The following is a 14,160-nucleotide window of genomic DNA, read 5'->3' as shown; positions in this document are numbered from 1 at the left end:
CTGCTTCCGGGACTTTCACATATGAACAATCAGCCTTTATGTTCTTATCCTCTATGGATTTTATGCTCTTCTTGACCACGCAAACATCAGGATTTTGGATTTTGTCCTGATACATTTTGGAGTTACTGTTGGGATGGAGATTTTGATGTTTGGAATCATGTATTTGTTAATGCTAATAGAAAACAGAAAGTAAGAAACTGATCCAGCAAAACACTTAAGCATGTGCTAAACTTGTTATACATGAAGGGACTTACGTGCCTAAAGTTAAGTACTTGAATTAAGTGCTTTGCTAATCGGGACCTAAAGGGTCAGCTCCTGCCCCCTACTTCTTAGGTGCTCTAGTGCAGGGAGACAGTATAAAGTATTTCTTCTTTTCTAAACAGCTGCTGGGAAAGATTTCAGCTAAGTGCTAGAGGAAGGACTAGGAAGGTGGATCTGTTCCCATATCTGCGGGTGCCATCCCAGCTGGCTAGTACAAATGTTGCTATCTGCTGTACATGCTGGGTGGGTAGCTCTCTTTCTGTCTGTTGCTTCAATGTAGAGAAGTGGACAAATAGATAGCAACTCCAAAAGGGATTCGAAATACAGAACACTTTCTCCAACTCCAGCCACTCGCACACTTATCCTTGAAATGTTTGGATGACTTAGAGCTATGCCATTCCGCCTAGCTGTCCTTCCCCTCCCACACACGACTGTGCCTCACTTTAACTAAATGGAAGAAAGCATATTCTCCTGATTTTATCGGATATAAGAATGCCACTGAGAAGCTCTCTCTCCCCCCATTTCCAATCCATCATCATCTTCGGCTCCATTCCTAAAACAGATCCTCACACACACAGACTCTTGTACAGAGTTCCTCTGACTCCAGTAAAAACTCTGCAAAGAAGCAGGGTCCGTGTATGGGGGTATTTTTGCAGCATCAGGATCATATGGAATATTGATGCTCTCCAGTCATTTCCATTGATTATGGCCATTTCTTTCCTTATTTTAGCTTCCCATGAGGTAATTTAAATATCTGTGAATAGTGAGACATATTAGGGTATGACTATCCTGCTTTTTAAAACCTACGGCAGGGTATATCAGAGGCCAAGTCTACAGAATCGGGCGAGCACTCCCGTGATTACAACAGGAGTGTAGACATTGCGACACTAGCTGCAGAATGGGCTCGGAAACTCAAGCTCCTTCCTGGGCTTCACAGCCTGAGCTCTAGGTCGAGTTTGAATGTCTGTGCAGCTGTTTTTAGCACCATAGCACAAGCTCCACTAACTTAGTGTTTATTGACCCAGGCTCTGAGACTCGCAGCCGCAGGCTTTAAAATGTGGTGTAGACATACCTTAGCCACTATATCCCTAAACAGCCACAATCAATTAGGCTGTCCAAGTCTCTTTCCACAGAAGTTTAACTAAAGGCATTTCTCCTGTCAGTTTTGACTTACAGGGTAGAAGACACCAATTTTTCGGTCCATAGGATATGGTACTTTCTTCAAGAATGGGTCTTCATAGCCCCAGAGAATATCTTTCACACTTCTGGTTTGTAGCATGTAAGATTTAGATGACTTGATCCACGTATTTAGCAATATCTGTACAAAAGCGTTTTGGTACAGGGCAGGTGCGGCCTGCAACAATAATAATAACAGTTAGTATGATATGGCAGGATATATGCACTATTAGTATTTATATATGTACTTGGGAACAGATATGGACGGGGACTAAGGAGGCTGTGAAGTGGGGTAAGAAGATATAAAGACCTACCCTATCCCTCTGTGAAGCCTGTCCAGAGTTCAAGTTAAGACATGAGGCGTTAGAACAAGCTGTCAGGGTCACTTCTCCCACACTGCAAGAGAGTGGGTGAGACAGGAGCACAGAGGGTCTGGGACTGGGCAGAGCTTTCAAGTTAACATATGCTTTGTGGAAATAGGGCCTTAATATCAATTTAGGTACTTAACTTTGTGCATACAGGTTCGAAAATATTAGCCTTCGTTAACATTGCTAAAGCACTTGGATGCTCTTGATTGAAAAGAGCTATGCTCATCTAATTTAGAATTACAGCTGGCTTTTAAAAAAAAAAGGACAAATTTGTCACACACACGCACACACAAAATCATCTCCTTTTGGCCAATAAACATTGAAATTAAAAAAATTTCAAATTTAGACTGTAACCATGCTATTACTGGCATTACAAGGACAGTCACTTCTCTGGGCACCAGACAGCATGAAGGTGTAGAAAAGGGAGTGTTATTATTCTCATTGTACAGATAGGGATCTGAAGCACAGAGAAATTAAGTGCAGGTCACACAGAGAGTCTGTGGAAAAGATGGAAATTAAACCCACATCTTAAGAGTCCTTATCCAGTGCCTTCACTACAGGACTATCTTTCGACTCCTGTTTTTTTCTCTCTGTATTGCACAGCATCAAGTGTGCTGTTGCTTGAAATAATAATAATAATTAATAAATGGTAGTTGTTTTAATTAGGGGTCACTTCCTAGCATCTGTTTTAAAGCAGTTCTGCTTAAAATCTGGAGACACAAAATAATAGTGCAAAGTATTCGTCGTAACTCGAGATAATTCAGCAACAATATGAATTGCAGAGCCAATACGAAGATGCATTTTATAACTTCCGTCATTCAAAGCCAAATGTTCTAATGATATGAAACTACACAAATAATTCAGGCAGACAAAAACAAGTTCACTATCACTCTACAGATCAGGTCCCAGGAGTCTTGGGCAATGTGCTTTTCTTAAAAGAACTGTGGTCTCAATAGGACTGAATGGCTCAGGGGACACAACCACATTTGCACTAATTGGCACCGTCGTTAGCAGTTGTAGCAGGGAGACCAAGTATAGAACTAGAATGGGATTTGTTCCAGCCTCTCTCTCCAGAGCAGGGTTGAAGAGGCTGTCAGAACAGTGTTTAAACCTGCAACGCACTGCACTTCTTGCACTGCAGAGACAGAGAGGGAATTCCGATCTCTAAGACAATCAGTTCCATTTCACATTAAAACTGGCCAATAAACTTCTCCTGCCTTCGGTGGATAAATCCCACCTGAAAGGTTTTGCTGCTGGCTTTGTGTTTTATTGACAGTAATTGGTCCATGGGCCTGATTTGCTTTACACTGAGACTACTATACATCAAGAGTAGAAAGGAGCCTTAAATGACACTAATAAATGCCCACGTTCAGGCTGCTTTACACTGCCTGAGTGGTGCAAAGAATCAAGCCCCCAGTGTTTTAGGACGACGGAGCCCATCCTGCAGTTTTGTTATTAGCAATAACATCTCTCCTTTTGCCCATAATCTTTCAACACCCAAGCTGTGATATTATTGTTTCCTTTCTTTACTTACAACAACAGCGAGATTGATGCATGTAAAGGTGTCGTTTTCTGCTCCAACTGACATATCAGGCTCGAAGCGAGCAATGTTTGGCAACATATAGGACACAGTGTAGTCAGGATGTTGAGTGATATTTTCTTTGGGTAAATATCGCATCCTTAAAATACAAAATAAAAACAGAGCATAGTTTAATGTTGATTTTAGAGCCGTGTGACTCACTGAGCGCGACTAGAGCTGGTTTCTGTTGTTTGAAAGATCGATGAAAAGATTTCCCTGAGAAATTTCAAAACTTTCTCAAAAAGAAATTTGTACCATTTGCCAACCAGCTCTAACTATGACAGTGAACAGATCCCGGTAGGGTACGTCTGCACTTCAGCGAGAGGTGTGATGACAGCATATGTAGATATACCCATACTGTCTTTAATCTAGGTAGCTCAGGTACCAATAGTGATGAAGACGTGGCAGCACGGGTCTCACTGTGGACTAGCAGTCTGAGGAAGCACCCATGGTCCCAGGTGGGCTTGTACAGCCTGCACTGAAGCCCAGGCTGCACTAGAGTCACTGCTATTGGTGTTTGTGCTAGCTAGATTTAAGCTAGCACATGTGCTGCCCTCATGCAGCCCAGTTGCACTTTAGACACACTCAGAGTTCTGGGAGCCTCTGTGAAAATACTGTTTCCTGTGGAATATTTTTGCCTCTTCAGCAATTTCCTCAGTGCATGATCAGATAGTGTGGGGGGGAAGAGGTGAGACTATTTGGATGACAACAACTCTTTAAATTTTGATCTGAATTAGTTGGATTTCAGCATAGCATATATTCTCAAGTTCTCTGATTGGGTGAGACTCTCTCATGTGCCTAGGAAGGTCAATAGAAGCTATTACGCTTTGTTCTCAGTGGGTTGGAGGGAAAACTCTTGTGTCCCCAGGGGACACTGAGGTGGAAGAGGCCTGATGTCTGTAAATTGGATTTAAGGTCATGACTAAAGTTAATCACGTGCTTACATGCTTTGCTGAATAGGGATGAACTGCTGAATCTGGGCCTTGCTAAACAAACTTGGAGAAAGGAATATTTTGGTGGTTACATTTTGCAGACTACATTAAGAGTACTTGTGAACGTTCAGGGCCAAAGTTTTAGCTACAGATGCAACATTTAACAGTGTTGCCAGCTGTCTCAATTTTATTGTACGTCTTGCCATAATTAATGCTTTTCATAAAGCACTATCTCCCAGAGTCACAGGCAGACATTAGAATCATAGTGCTCTTCCACCTCCCTCCTCTCACCCCCCCGCCCTCCCCCCCCCCCCCCAAATAAAGCAAGCTTCTAGTCTTGATGGTTGCAGAGAGAAGCTTGGAAATGGAACTCCTAAAGATTCACAAATCACAAGACAAATAAAAAGCATGCAACATTAATAATTTTTTAAAATTTTTAAGCCAATCTCATGATTTTAGGGGCCCCTATTCTGAATATTTGAATGCTTGGAACTGATAATACTACAAGTAGTACATCCACAAAATGCATACGCCACTGTTATGCCCATAAATCCCTGCATGCTCCCAGACTTTGGAGCCAGCCTGCCTAAGCATCATGCTAGATCGGGGAAGCAAGCAAACTGTCCCACATGACAATCAGATTATTTTGCACTTCACTTCTTATTTATATGTGCATTTACCCAATCTGTGCACACGCATGAAATGTGGTTGTGAGTGCAATGGGCCTATGCAGATTTTAAGGCACATCTGTTATGTCCGTAGCTCTTTCTCAGGGACAGTGTCTCATTCAGAAGCACTTTCAGTAACTTTCACAATACTGCTAATATGACATATAATGTAGTTGAAAGTGTTTGCCTACCTGTATGTGTAAGGTCCAATTTGTTTGAGTATTGGCCGCGATCCATTCATCACTTCTGTTGGGTTTTGCACATCATAGAACCAAAACTGCCTGTAAACTGGACTCCCTGGTATGATCCAGTTGTCATAAGCTATTGTACCATTTTCAATGACATCTTGCTGAAAGCAAAACTAAAATTAACCACAGCAAAAATGTTGAGCTGAGCATTCCGAGATAGAAAGGAAGGATGGTGGGGCAATAGCCTGGGACATAGGCATTGAACCCCAGTCTACCTACTCTGCCTCAGACATCCTTGGGACCGTAGGTCAGTCACTTACCACTCTCTGTGTTAAAGAGAAGTTATAACCACTTAGCAAAGAGCTGACTGAGTTCTCAATTCAGCCACTGACCCAAAAATCAGTAACAAAAAGTTTATTTTGGGTTAACCCCAACTGTTTTGTTTTTTTTGTTTTTTTTTTTTTGGGGGGGGGGGGGGTTTGGGGTTGGTTTTTCTTGCTGAAACAAAAAGTGAAAAAAAATTCCTTGCAGTTTTAATAGAAAACATAATTTGCCTGAAATGAAACAGGTTTGGGGTGACTTTTTAACCTTTTCGTTTTTACAATTAAATTTAGCTAAATTTCAAAATGAAACATTGTTTAAAAATGAGAAGTCAAAACATTTTATTTTGAAAATGCCAAAATGAAATATTTTAACTTTTTCAGTTTTTTGTGTCCTCCCTCCTCCCGCCCCCCATTTTTTTGCCAAACCAAAACTGCATTTTTTGACAAATAAACTATTTGTCCATAAAGTTTCACATAGCTCTACCTAGTAACAGTCTTGTGCAATATTAATTAGTTAATTTGTAGCTCCTACAGTAGCAGTAGAAACCAAAATGCTAGCATCAGTTCAGAGCATTGTAAAAGAAAATTCTCCAGATTTTCTCTGCACCACAATTTCTGCCATTTTGAGCTTGCCCAGCACAAACCAGAACTACCTAAAGAATGGATAAATTAGGAACCATTTTGTTTGGAAGAGCATACTGTAGCTCAGAGAGCACTACATCAAGATATTGCTTAAAATAATTGCTTTGTTTAAATACAGCCAGTTTTCATGCTGATTCGCAAATATCCTGGTGATACTTTAAAAGTCTGGGCCTTTTGTTTGAATCTCTCCAGTAATTTATTTACACAGATATTTGAGTGAGAGGTAACAGGAACTCAGCAGCAACAGATCTGGTAGCTTTTCAGATTGTGCTCTTGCACAGAGAGTCTGATTCAAAAAACACACTAGCCTTTAATATTGTGCAAGCCCCAGAAGGCCAGGGAGGCTGGCATAGCAGTATATTGATCCAGGCAAAAGATCAACCTTCTATTATAAAGCCATTTTGCAGAAAAGGCAGGCAAACACATAGGCACCCGAGGACCCTGAGATTTCAGTACAACACCAGTTCCCAAGGGTTTCTCAGAGAGAAGGCACCTTAAGATTAATAATAAGTATCTTCACATTCTCGGGAAGGGGAGGAACTGAGGAACCCTGATGTTCACAGAGAGTTCCCCATGTGACCAGGAGAAGGGAGTTCACATACGTGCTGTACAGCTCCCGCTGCTCAGGATCGAGTTGTCTGTACTCATTATCCTCTATGGCTGGAGGTGATTCACTAGTGAGGATTCAGTCCTGACCCCATATACACCTGGGAAGGGTCCTGACCAATAGTGAAAAGGTCAGAGCATCAACCCCCACTGAAAGTCAACAGGAGGAGACCCAGCCTCTAAAGGACAGTCGGAAAAGCAGAGATTGCATCCTGTTGCTAGGTGATGGGTTTCTAGGCAACATCTTTACTCCCTTCTTAAAAATCCAAGTGCTGCCCTTTTTTGCAAATACAATTTACTTTTGCAAGTCAGAACAAAATCAGTGGAGCTGTTGTCTGGAAATCTATTCCACAGCAATGACCAACTGACATTTCTCCCCGTTCAATGGCCCTCTTCTAACTGATCTCCTTCTCTTTCCCCACTGCCCTCTTTGAGAGGGATGGGTGCAATCTTCAGGCCAGAGCTGCTTGTAGCATTTTTGGATGCATCTGAAAATTAAGTTCTCAACCCTCCTTTCTCCAAATGTTCCATTCCTCATGAGCACACCTAACCTCAGTGCATGATGTTGACTTTGAAGAGGGCCAGGCAGAGGACTCTTTGGGCTTCCCCACATTTAACTGACTTACTTTATATTAAAGGGTGAGACTTTGCCTCCCACCCCCCAACCTGCTACTGCAGAAGTGGAATCCACCTGTGCCATCATTTAAGTGTTTCAAGGCCAATTTTACAAAGATGAGAGTCTGTGATTGCTGTCAGGTTCCCAGGCACAGTTCCTAATTACCCCATTCTTTTCATTTGCAGAACAAATAGAGTAATGTTTTACAAACATTTAGTGCTGAATCCTCGCACTGGCCACCCCCTCCTCCAGGAGGTAGGTACTATGCCAACTTTGCAGAAGGAGAAACAATGGCAAAAAAAGTGGTGACTTGACTTACGCATGGTCTGTGCAAAGTTTTTGTACTAGTATAACAATTTCAGCTAGGGGTATCATACGTCCCCTGGTATAGACAGAGTTAAACAAATCTAATGGTGCCAGTACCAGTATAACTACATCCACTAGAAGAGTTGTACCATTCTCATTATACCATATAGTTAAAGTGATGCAATTTATGTGTAAGGAAACTGTCATAGCTGGGATTAGAATGCAAGAGTCTCTTGCTCTCAGCCCCGTATTTACTATACAATGTCAAGGGATATTTCATGCTATTAGTCTGTATCCAGGAGGCCATGCTAGCTTTCCAGCAGGCTCCAGCTTAGAGGAAACTTGCAGAAGTTCTGGCACCATAAAAGGCAGGCTGTTGTTATATCTTCACTGCCAAAAAAAGGCATGTTTTATACCATGGGATAACAAATGCACATTCGCTCTCTTGCTGTAAAATCCTAGCAGAGATAAAGCACTTGCAGTTTTTGCCATAATGTAGGTCAGCGAACATAACATTATATGTGGCTGGCCTTGCGTAGTTAACCTTATGGTAAAAGTACAGCTGCCTTATCTCCCCTAGCATTTTACAGCAGAAAAGCTAACACGCATTCATTGTTCCATGGTAAAACCTCACTTCTTTTGGCAGTGAAGTTGGAGCCTCAGAAGCACTGAATCCCAAACCACTAACTGCTCTGCTCTTCCTGAAAGCACCCAGGGTGACAGGTTCCACTAGGTCTGAAAATCCAGCCCTGTGTAGCTAGTAGGAGAAGGGGAATTATCAAAGCAGAAAACATTTGTCTGTAGGGACTGGACATCAGTTTGTATTTTCAAAGGAGCCTTTGCAAGAAAAGGGCTACAGACACCTTATTTTATTTTATTTTTTTTCTAATAAAAGCTGGGATTGTCCTTTACATTCAGATCCTCTCAGAACTGGGACTGGAGGGTATGGCTGTGAACTTCACAGAGACTAGCTCACCACATGATCCATTGTGTCATTTTCTTGGCTGAAATGAAATGTCCATACTCAGCAGTTTCTTCTCTGTCTTATATTTGTCAACTCAAATTAAGATTGGGAAATCAAGTACAACCCACAACATGCTTTCCAAATGCTTAATTGCTATCCATGATAAATGGGTGAGACTGCACAGACTGAGGTAGACTCATAGACTTTAAGGTCAGAAGGGACCATCATGATCATCTAGTCTGACCTCCTGCACATTGCAGGCCACAGAACCTCACCCATCCACTCCTGTAATAGACCCCTAACCTCTGGCTGAGTTACTGAAGTCCTCAAATCATGATTTAAAGACTTCAAGTTACAGAGAATCCACCATTTACACTATTTTAAACCTGAAAGTGACCCATGCCCCATGATGCAGAGGAATGCAAAAAACCTCCAGGATCTCTGCCAATCTGACATGGGGGAAAATTCCTTCCCAACCCTAAATATGGTACTCACTTAGACCCTAACATGTGAGCAAGACCCGCCAGCCAGACACTTGGGAAATAATTCTCTGTAGTAAGTCAGAGCCCAGATAATTTGATATAGAAGGGGTCAGGAAATTATTATTTTTTTCTTGCAAAAAGTTTCAATACAAATTTCAATTTTTTTCATTTTCATCCACATTTTTCTTGGGAAATATTTTGGGTTAACATTTAAACAATCAGGCCCTGAAAATTTTTATTTAAAAACTAAAACCCAAAAATTTGACAAAAGCTGAATTATTTTCTGCAAATATTTCCATTTACTCAAAAAGCTATTGTCCACTCAAAACATGTTTCAATGGAAAGATTTTGACCATTTCTAATATTACATTTATTGGTTACAGTGTGTTGAGTGTGACATTTAACAACTCTGTATTGCAGTAGTCCCAGGATCAAATCCTCTCCACGACCTAAATGCGAACAACTCCCAATGAAATCAATGGGACCTTCAGTCACTTACTCCTTGATTGAACCCACCCCTTTTATCCCTATCATCCATATGTTAGCTAGCAAAGAAAAAATACAGGGAATGATGAGACTCAAAAATAATTGGCTTCATTCTGATGCCTTAGAATAATCAAATTGACAGCTCTGGGGATGAAATAATTAAAACAATGAAAGTTGCTGTTTGGTGATGCTGCTAGGAGTGTATGTAAAGGGCAGATTGTCTGAAAGCTGTGCTGGCAGGTGACTGGGCCAGAACTGCATTATTGCTACAGCTCCTGACTGCTGGTTTTGATGGTGCCCTTGCCCCAGTAGCAGTAGTGTAGCACCCAGACAATGCAGGGGTGTGGAGTGAGGCAGGCTGGGTGGAGACGCCCCTAATAGGCTTCTGCCTTTGAAAACCACACCAGCCCTGAGTGGGAGTGCACTATACAAAGAGAGACTCCAGGGTGGAGGCTAAGCAGTCCAGGGCTACGTGATGTTTAGAACCACTATTCAGAGTGGCCACTAGGGGCATGTCTACACTGTGGCTGGGAGTGCGCCTCCCAGCACAGAGTGGGCAGACAAACCTTCCCTAGCTTCATTGGAGCTAGCATGCTAAAGCTAGCAGTGTGGACATTGCAGGTGTAGCAGAGCCCCGGGCTAGCAACCCACACTCAGACCCAGGGGGTCAGGTGGGCTTGAGAGCCTGAGGTGCTGCCCAAGCCGCAACATCCACACAGCTATTTTTAGTGTATTAACTTGAACAGAGGGAGCATGAGTCTGTCTCCCCAGCCTGGGAGGCTCTCATATAGCTGCAATATAGACATAGGCCAGGGGCAATTAGTAAAGAGATAAGAATCCATGAAAACAGAAAATAAAGATAGTCCTGCATTTACCCTGACTACAGTCTCCTGGTTCACTGCCATTTCTACAGGCTAGGGCCCACAGAGGCAGCAACATCTGGGGAGAAGTTTGTTATTGCCATGTCTTTGTTAAGGAAGATGCATCCCAGATTTTTTGATTCCACATATCGTGTGGACTTTGTTTTAGAGCAGGCTATATCAAGCACCTGCCCACAGACCCTTATCTAGGAGATAATGGTGCAGTTAGAGGTCAAACTACTAAGTGCATCTGGTTTGGGATTTATTATCCTCACAGGTATTGGATGAAAAAAACAACATTTGAAATGGAAATAAATATGTTTAGTGAAAGCAAAGGACTGCCATGGAGTTAAATCCTGCAGTCTACTCAGGCAATCCTCAAACTGGCTTCAGTAAAGACTGCAGTGTTTGGCCTATAGGGCAGAAACCCCTGAAGCACTGGCATTATTCAGGCTTCTGTTCACAGCTTTGTCTGTATACCTCAATCCAGACCAGCAAGACATAAATCAGCTCTTCTTGGTAAGGATTGTTAATGGTGTTAATTTGTGGAGCCAAACCTTTCCTATCTTATTCGTGTCAAAGTCCCATTTGCTTTAATGGGATTTGTTTGGGCGTGAATTGGGTAGGTTGATGGTGATTGCATGATGTGGATAAAAGTCAATAAGTAGTTTGTGACTGTGTTATTCATTGTTATTTTGAACAGTGTCAGGTCTCGACCCTAAACAGCTGAGAGGGCAAATTAATTTATTACACAATTGCTTCCTTAATCCCAGCAACAAGAGTTTATAAACCAAATTCATTGAACCTGGATGGATATCAAAATACATCTCCCTGAGCAACCATCGACCTATACACACCATAGGGATTAACTCAGATCTAGGAGAGATAATGGTACCGCCAGTGTCCTCCCACAGGATTTGAGTCCAGTGTGAAAATCTTTGAAATATGGATTTATGATTCTAGTCTCAAAAGCAACTTTGTAAAAATAGCATTTTCATTCTCAACAGTAGAGCTAGACAGAAAATGACAATTCCATTTTATGAAAAATGTAGAGGTTTCAAAATTTATTTTTATTCCAGTGTGTAATTAAAGAGACCTATATTTTTCATGAAAAACAACAGCTACCCCAAACCAGCAGAGATAGCTTAGAGACCCCAGAATAGCCAATAACGCAGTGATTATGCCTGGGATGCGAGACCTGGGGTCCAGTTCCTACTCTGAATCATATAGAGTAAGGGCTTGACCCAGGGTCTTTCACATCGCAGCTGACTAAGTTGAACCACCAGACTGTTGGTTATTCATGGCTTTCTTTCTTTTTCGTGTATTCTGTCCTTATCCTGAGAAAACTTCCTGAAGAAATTTTCATCAAAACTCATATTTTCCATTAGACATTTTGACTTTGATGAAATGGCGTTTTCCAAAGGAAAAATGGTTTCCAGGAAACATTTGTCGCAAGCTCTACTCAGCAGATCTCCTCCCTGTGCATAATTAACTATATCTTTATCCTATATCTGACCTCTCTACTCAGCACTGGTGAGGCTGCAGCGGGTGAATTGTGTACATTTTTGAGTGCCACACTTGAAGAAAGATGTGGACAAACTGGAAAGAGTCCAGATAAGAGCAACAAAAGTGATGAAAGGTTTAGAAAACCTGCCCTATGTGGAAAAGTTAAAAAAAACTGGGCATCTTTAGTTTAAGAAAAGAAGATTGACAGGGGACCTGATAATAGCCTTCAATATGTTAAGGGCTGTTAAAAAGAGGATGGTGATCAATTGTTCTCCCTTCAGTGGAGTAATTGAAATTACTATATAATGTACTAAAGTAATGAAGTAATTGGCATAATTTTCAACAAGGGAGATTCAGGTTAGTTATTAGGGAAAGTTTCTCATTATATGGGTAAAAAGCTCTGGAATAGGCTTCCAAGGGAGGTTGGGAAGTCCCCATCAATCTAGGTTTTAAAGAACAAATTGGACAAACATCTGCTCTGAGGCAGGACCAAATATACTTAACACCAAGTTGGGGACAGTGTAGGTATATTTGGTCCTGCCTCAGAATAGGGAGCTAGATTAGACAACCTCTTGAGGTAACTTCCAGCCCTACATTTCTATGATTTTATTTCTTACCAGTTTCCCCTCATACTAAACATGAACTAGAGGGAGAATAAGAGAAAAAGAAAAAACCTACATTGAAATGCTCAAAGCTATTTTCGACATGTGCAGTTTTCTAAAACTTTCATGTTCACAGTAAAGAAAAGCCTTCAGGTCTGATTGTAGTATTGTGCACATTTTCTCAAAACCAGAAAAAATATTCCCAGCCAAAGTTATGAGATTTAAAATAACCCCAAATCATAGGAGATTTAAAGGAGACCAAAACTTGTACCTTTCTTATTGTTTTGTCAATAAAGTAATCTCCAAGTGGTATGAGGGCACCTCCAAATATAGCCAGCAATGCGCCAATGATAGCCCCGGCGAGTAGGCCACAGTTTCTGCTACAGCCCATTCTGCTTCTTTTTCAGAGTGCCGGTTGGGAGCTTGTTTCTAGCCTTGAGGTCCTTGTATAACTGTGTGGTCCCGATGCATCCACAGATCTTACCAACTGAAACTGCTAATAAAACGGGAGAGCAAGAAAATCATTATCAAGAGCTCAAAGTCCAAAGTACATAAGGGGAAACAAATAGGAAGATTAGTTTTAACATGCTAAAGCTAGCCCCCTTTATCAATGAGATTTTGGCAGGAAAAAATTATTTCTAGACTCCTTGACATTTTAACTATTTGTTGCATGAAGTCATCTTGACAGTCCTACTTCTCTGGAACACTGGGACTTTTTCTCATTCCCCCCTTCTTCCCCCAACTTCATCCAGCCAAATCTTTCTATCATTATTCAGTCAAACTCCTTACAGAAGTCTACCACTGAATTGAGACTGCAATGAGAATTTTGACTGAGTAGCGACTACCAGATTTGACCCATAGGATTTGCCAGACTGGGTCATATCACAAAGGTATCTGCTCTGGAATCCTGCCTCTGTCAATGGCCAGAAAAAGAAGACAAATTTTTTATTGTACATAATAACTCATCTAGCAACTTGTGCATGGTTCAAAAGACCACATCTGTGTGACTCTGACAAGCTGTATATGTATGCCCTGATTAGCTACATCTTGACTAAATCCTTCACTTTTCATGCAGAAAATATCTCCTATGCATAAAACAACCTAAAAATAAACTTTGAATAAACCAAACTCTGCCCTCAGGGAAATTAATGAAGACACACATTAGTACTAATTCTGCTTAAACAGACAATTGCAATGACTTCAACACACTCTGGATTTACAGCAGTATAAATGAGGCTATTTAAACCAGAGCAAACGGGAAATATGCACATGTATGAAAGAGCAGATGTGCATCCATAGAACCTTTTCTCTTAGGCTTGATTTCTCCTCTCAGTTACACTGGTGTAAGTCAGGAGCAAGTCTACTGAAATCAGTGAAATTATACTGGCATGAAACAGGAATTTGCCAGAATAGCTGAATCTGGAGTTACTTTTTTCAGAAATCATTGCAATTATGAATTTTTCTAACAGAGTCAGGAAATTGATATGCTTGAATAAAAGCTTCAGTGAAAACAGATTCTTCTAAAACACGGAGAGCCAGGTCCTCAATTGGGGTAAGTTTAGCTCCACTGAAGAAATGCAGATTTGCATTTGCCA

General features: G+C 41.2%; 1 protein-coding gene across 1 annotated transcript in view; it reads right to left on the bottom strand.

The window, feature by feature from the left end:
* CD36 (CD36 molecule (CD36 blood group)) overlaps positions 1 to 13,045 on the bottom strand; it is a 34,082-nt gene extending 21,037 nt beyond the window's left edge. The window contains exons 1-4 of the mRNA XM_067564543.1: positions 12,837 to 13,045; positions 5,176 to 5,333; positions 3,340 to 3,484; positions 1,436 to 1,615 (exon numbers count right to left, since the gene is read on the bottom strand). Coding sequence (XP_067420644.1) covers positions 1,436 to 1,615; positions 3,340 to 3,484; positions 5,176 to 5,333; positions 12,837 to 12,956 — 603 coding nt within the window. The 5' untranslated portion in view covers positions 12,957 to 13,045. The remainder of the gene's footprint in view (positions 1 to 1,435; positions 1,616 to 3,339; positions 3,485 to 5,175; positions 5,334 to 12,836) is intronic.
* Between the last annotated feature and the right edge of the window lie 1,115 nt (positions 13,046 to 14,160).

This window comes from Emydura macquarii, unplaced genomic scaffold (assembly GCF_026122565.2).
Source record: "Emydura macquarii macquarii isolate MOO-44397 ecotype Brisbane River unplaced genomic scaffold, CSIRO-AGI_Emac_v2 contig_2636, whole genome shotgun sequence".
In the NCBI taxonomy this organism is placed as follows: domain Eukaryota; kingdom Metazoa; phylum Chordata; order Testudines; family Chelidae; genus Emydura; species Emydura macquarii.
The sequence above is the reverse complement of the archived record's forward strand: the minus strand, read 5'-3'. Positions and strand labels throughout refer to the sequence as shown.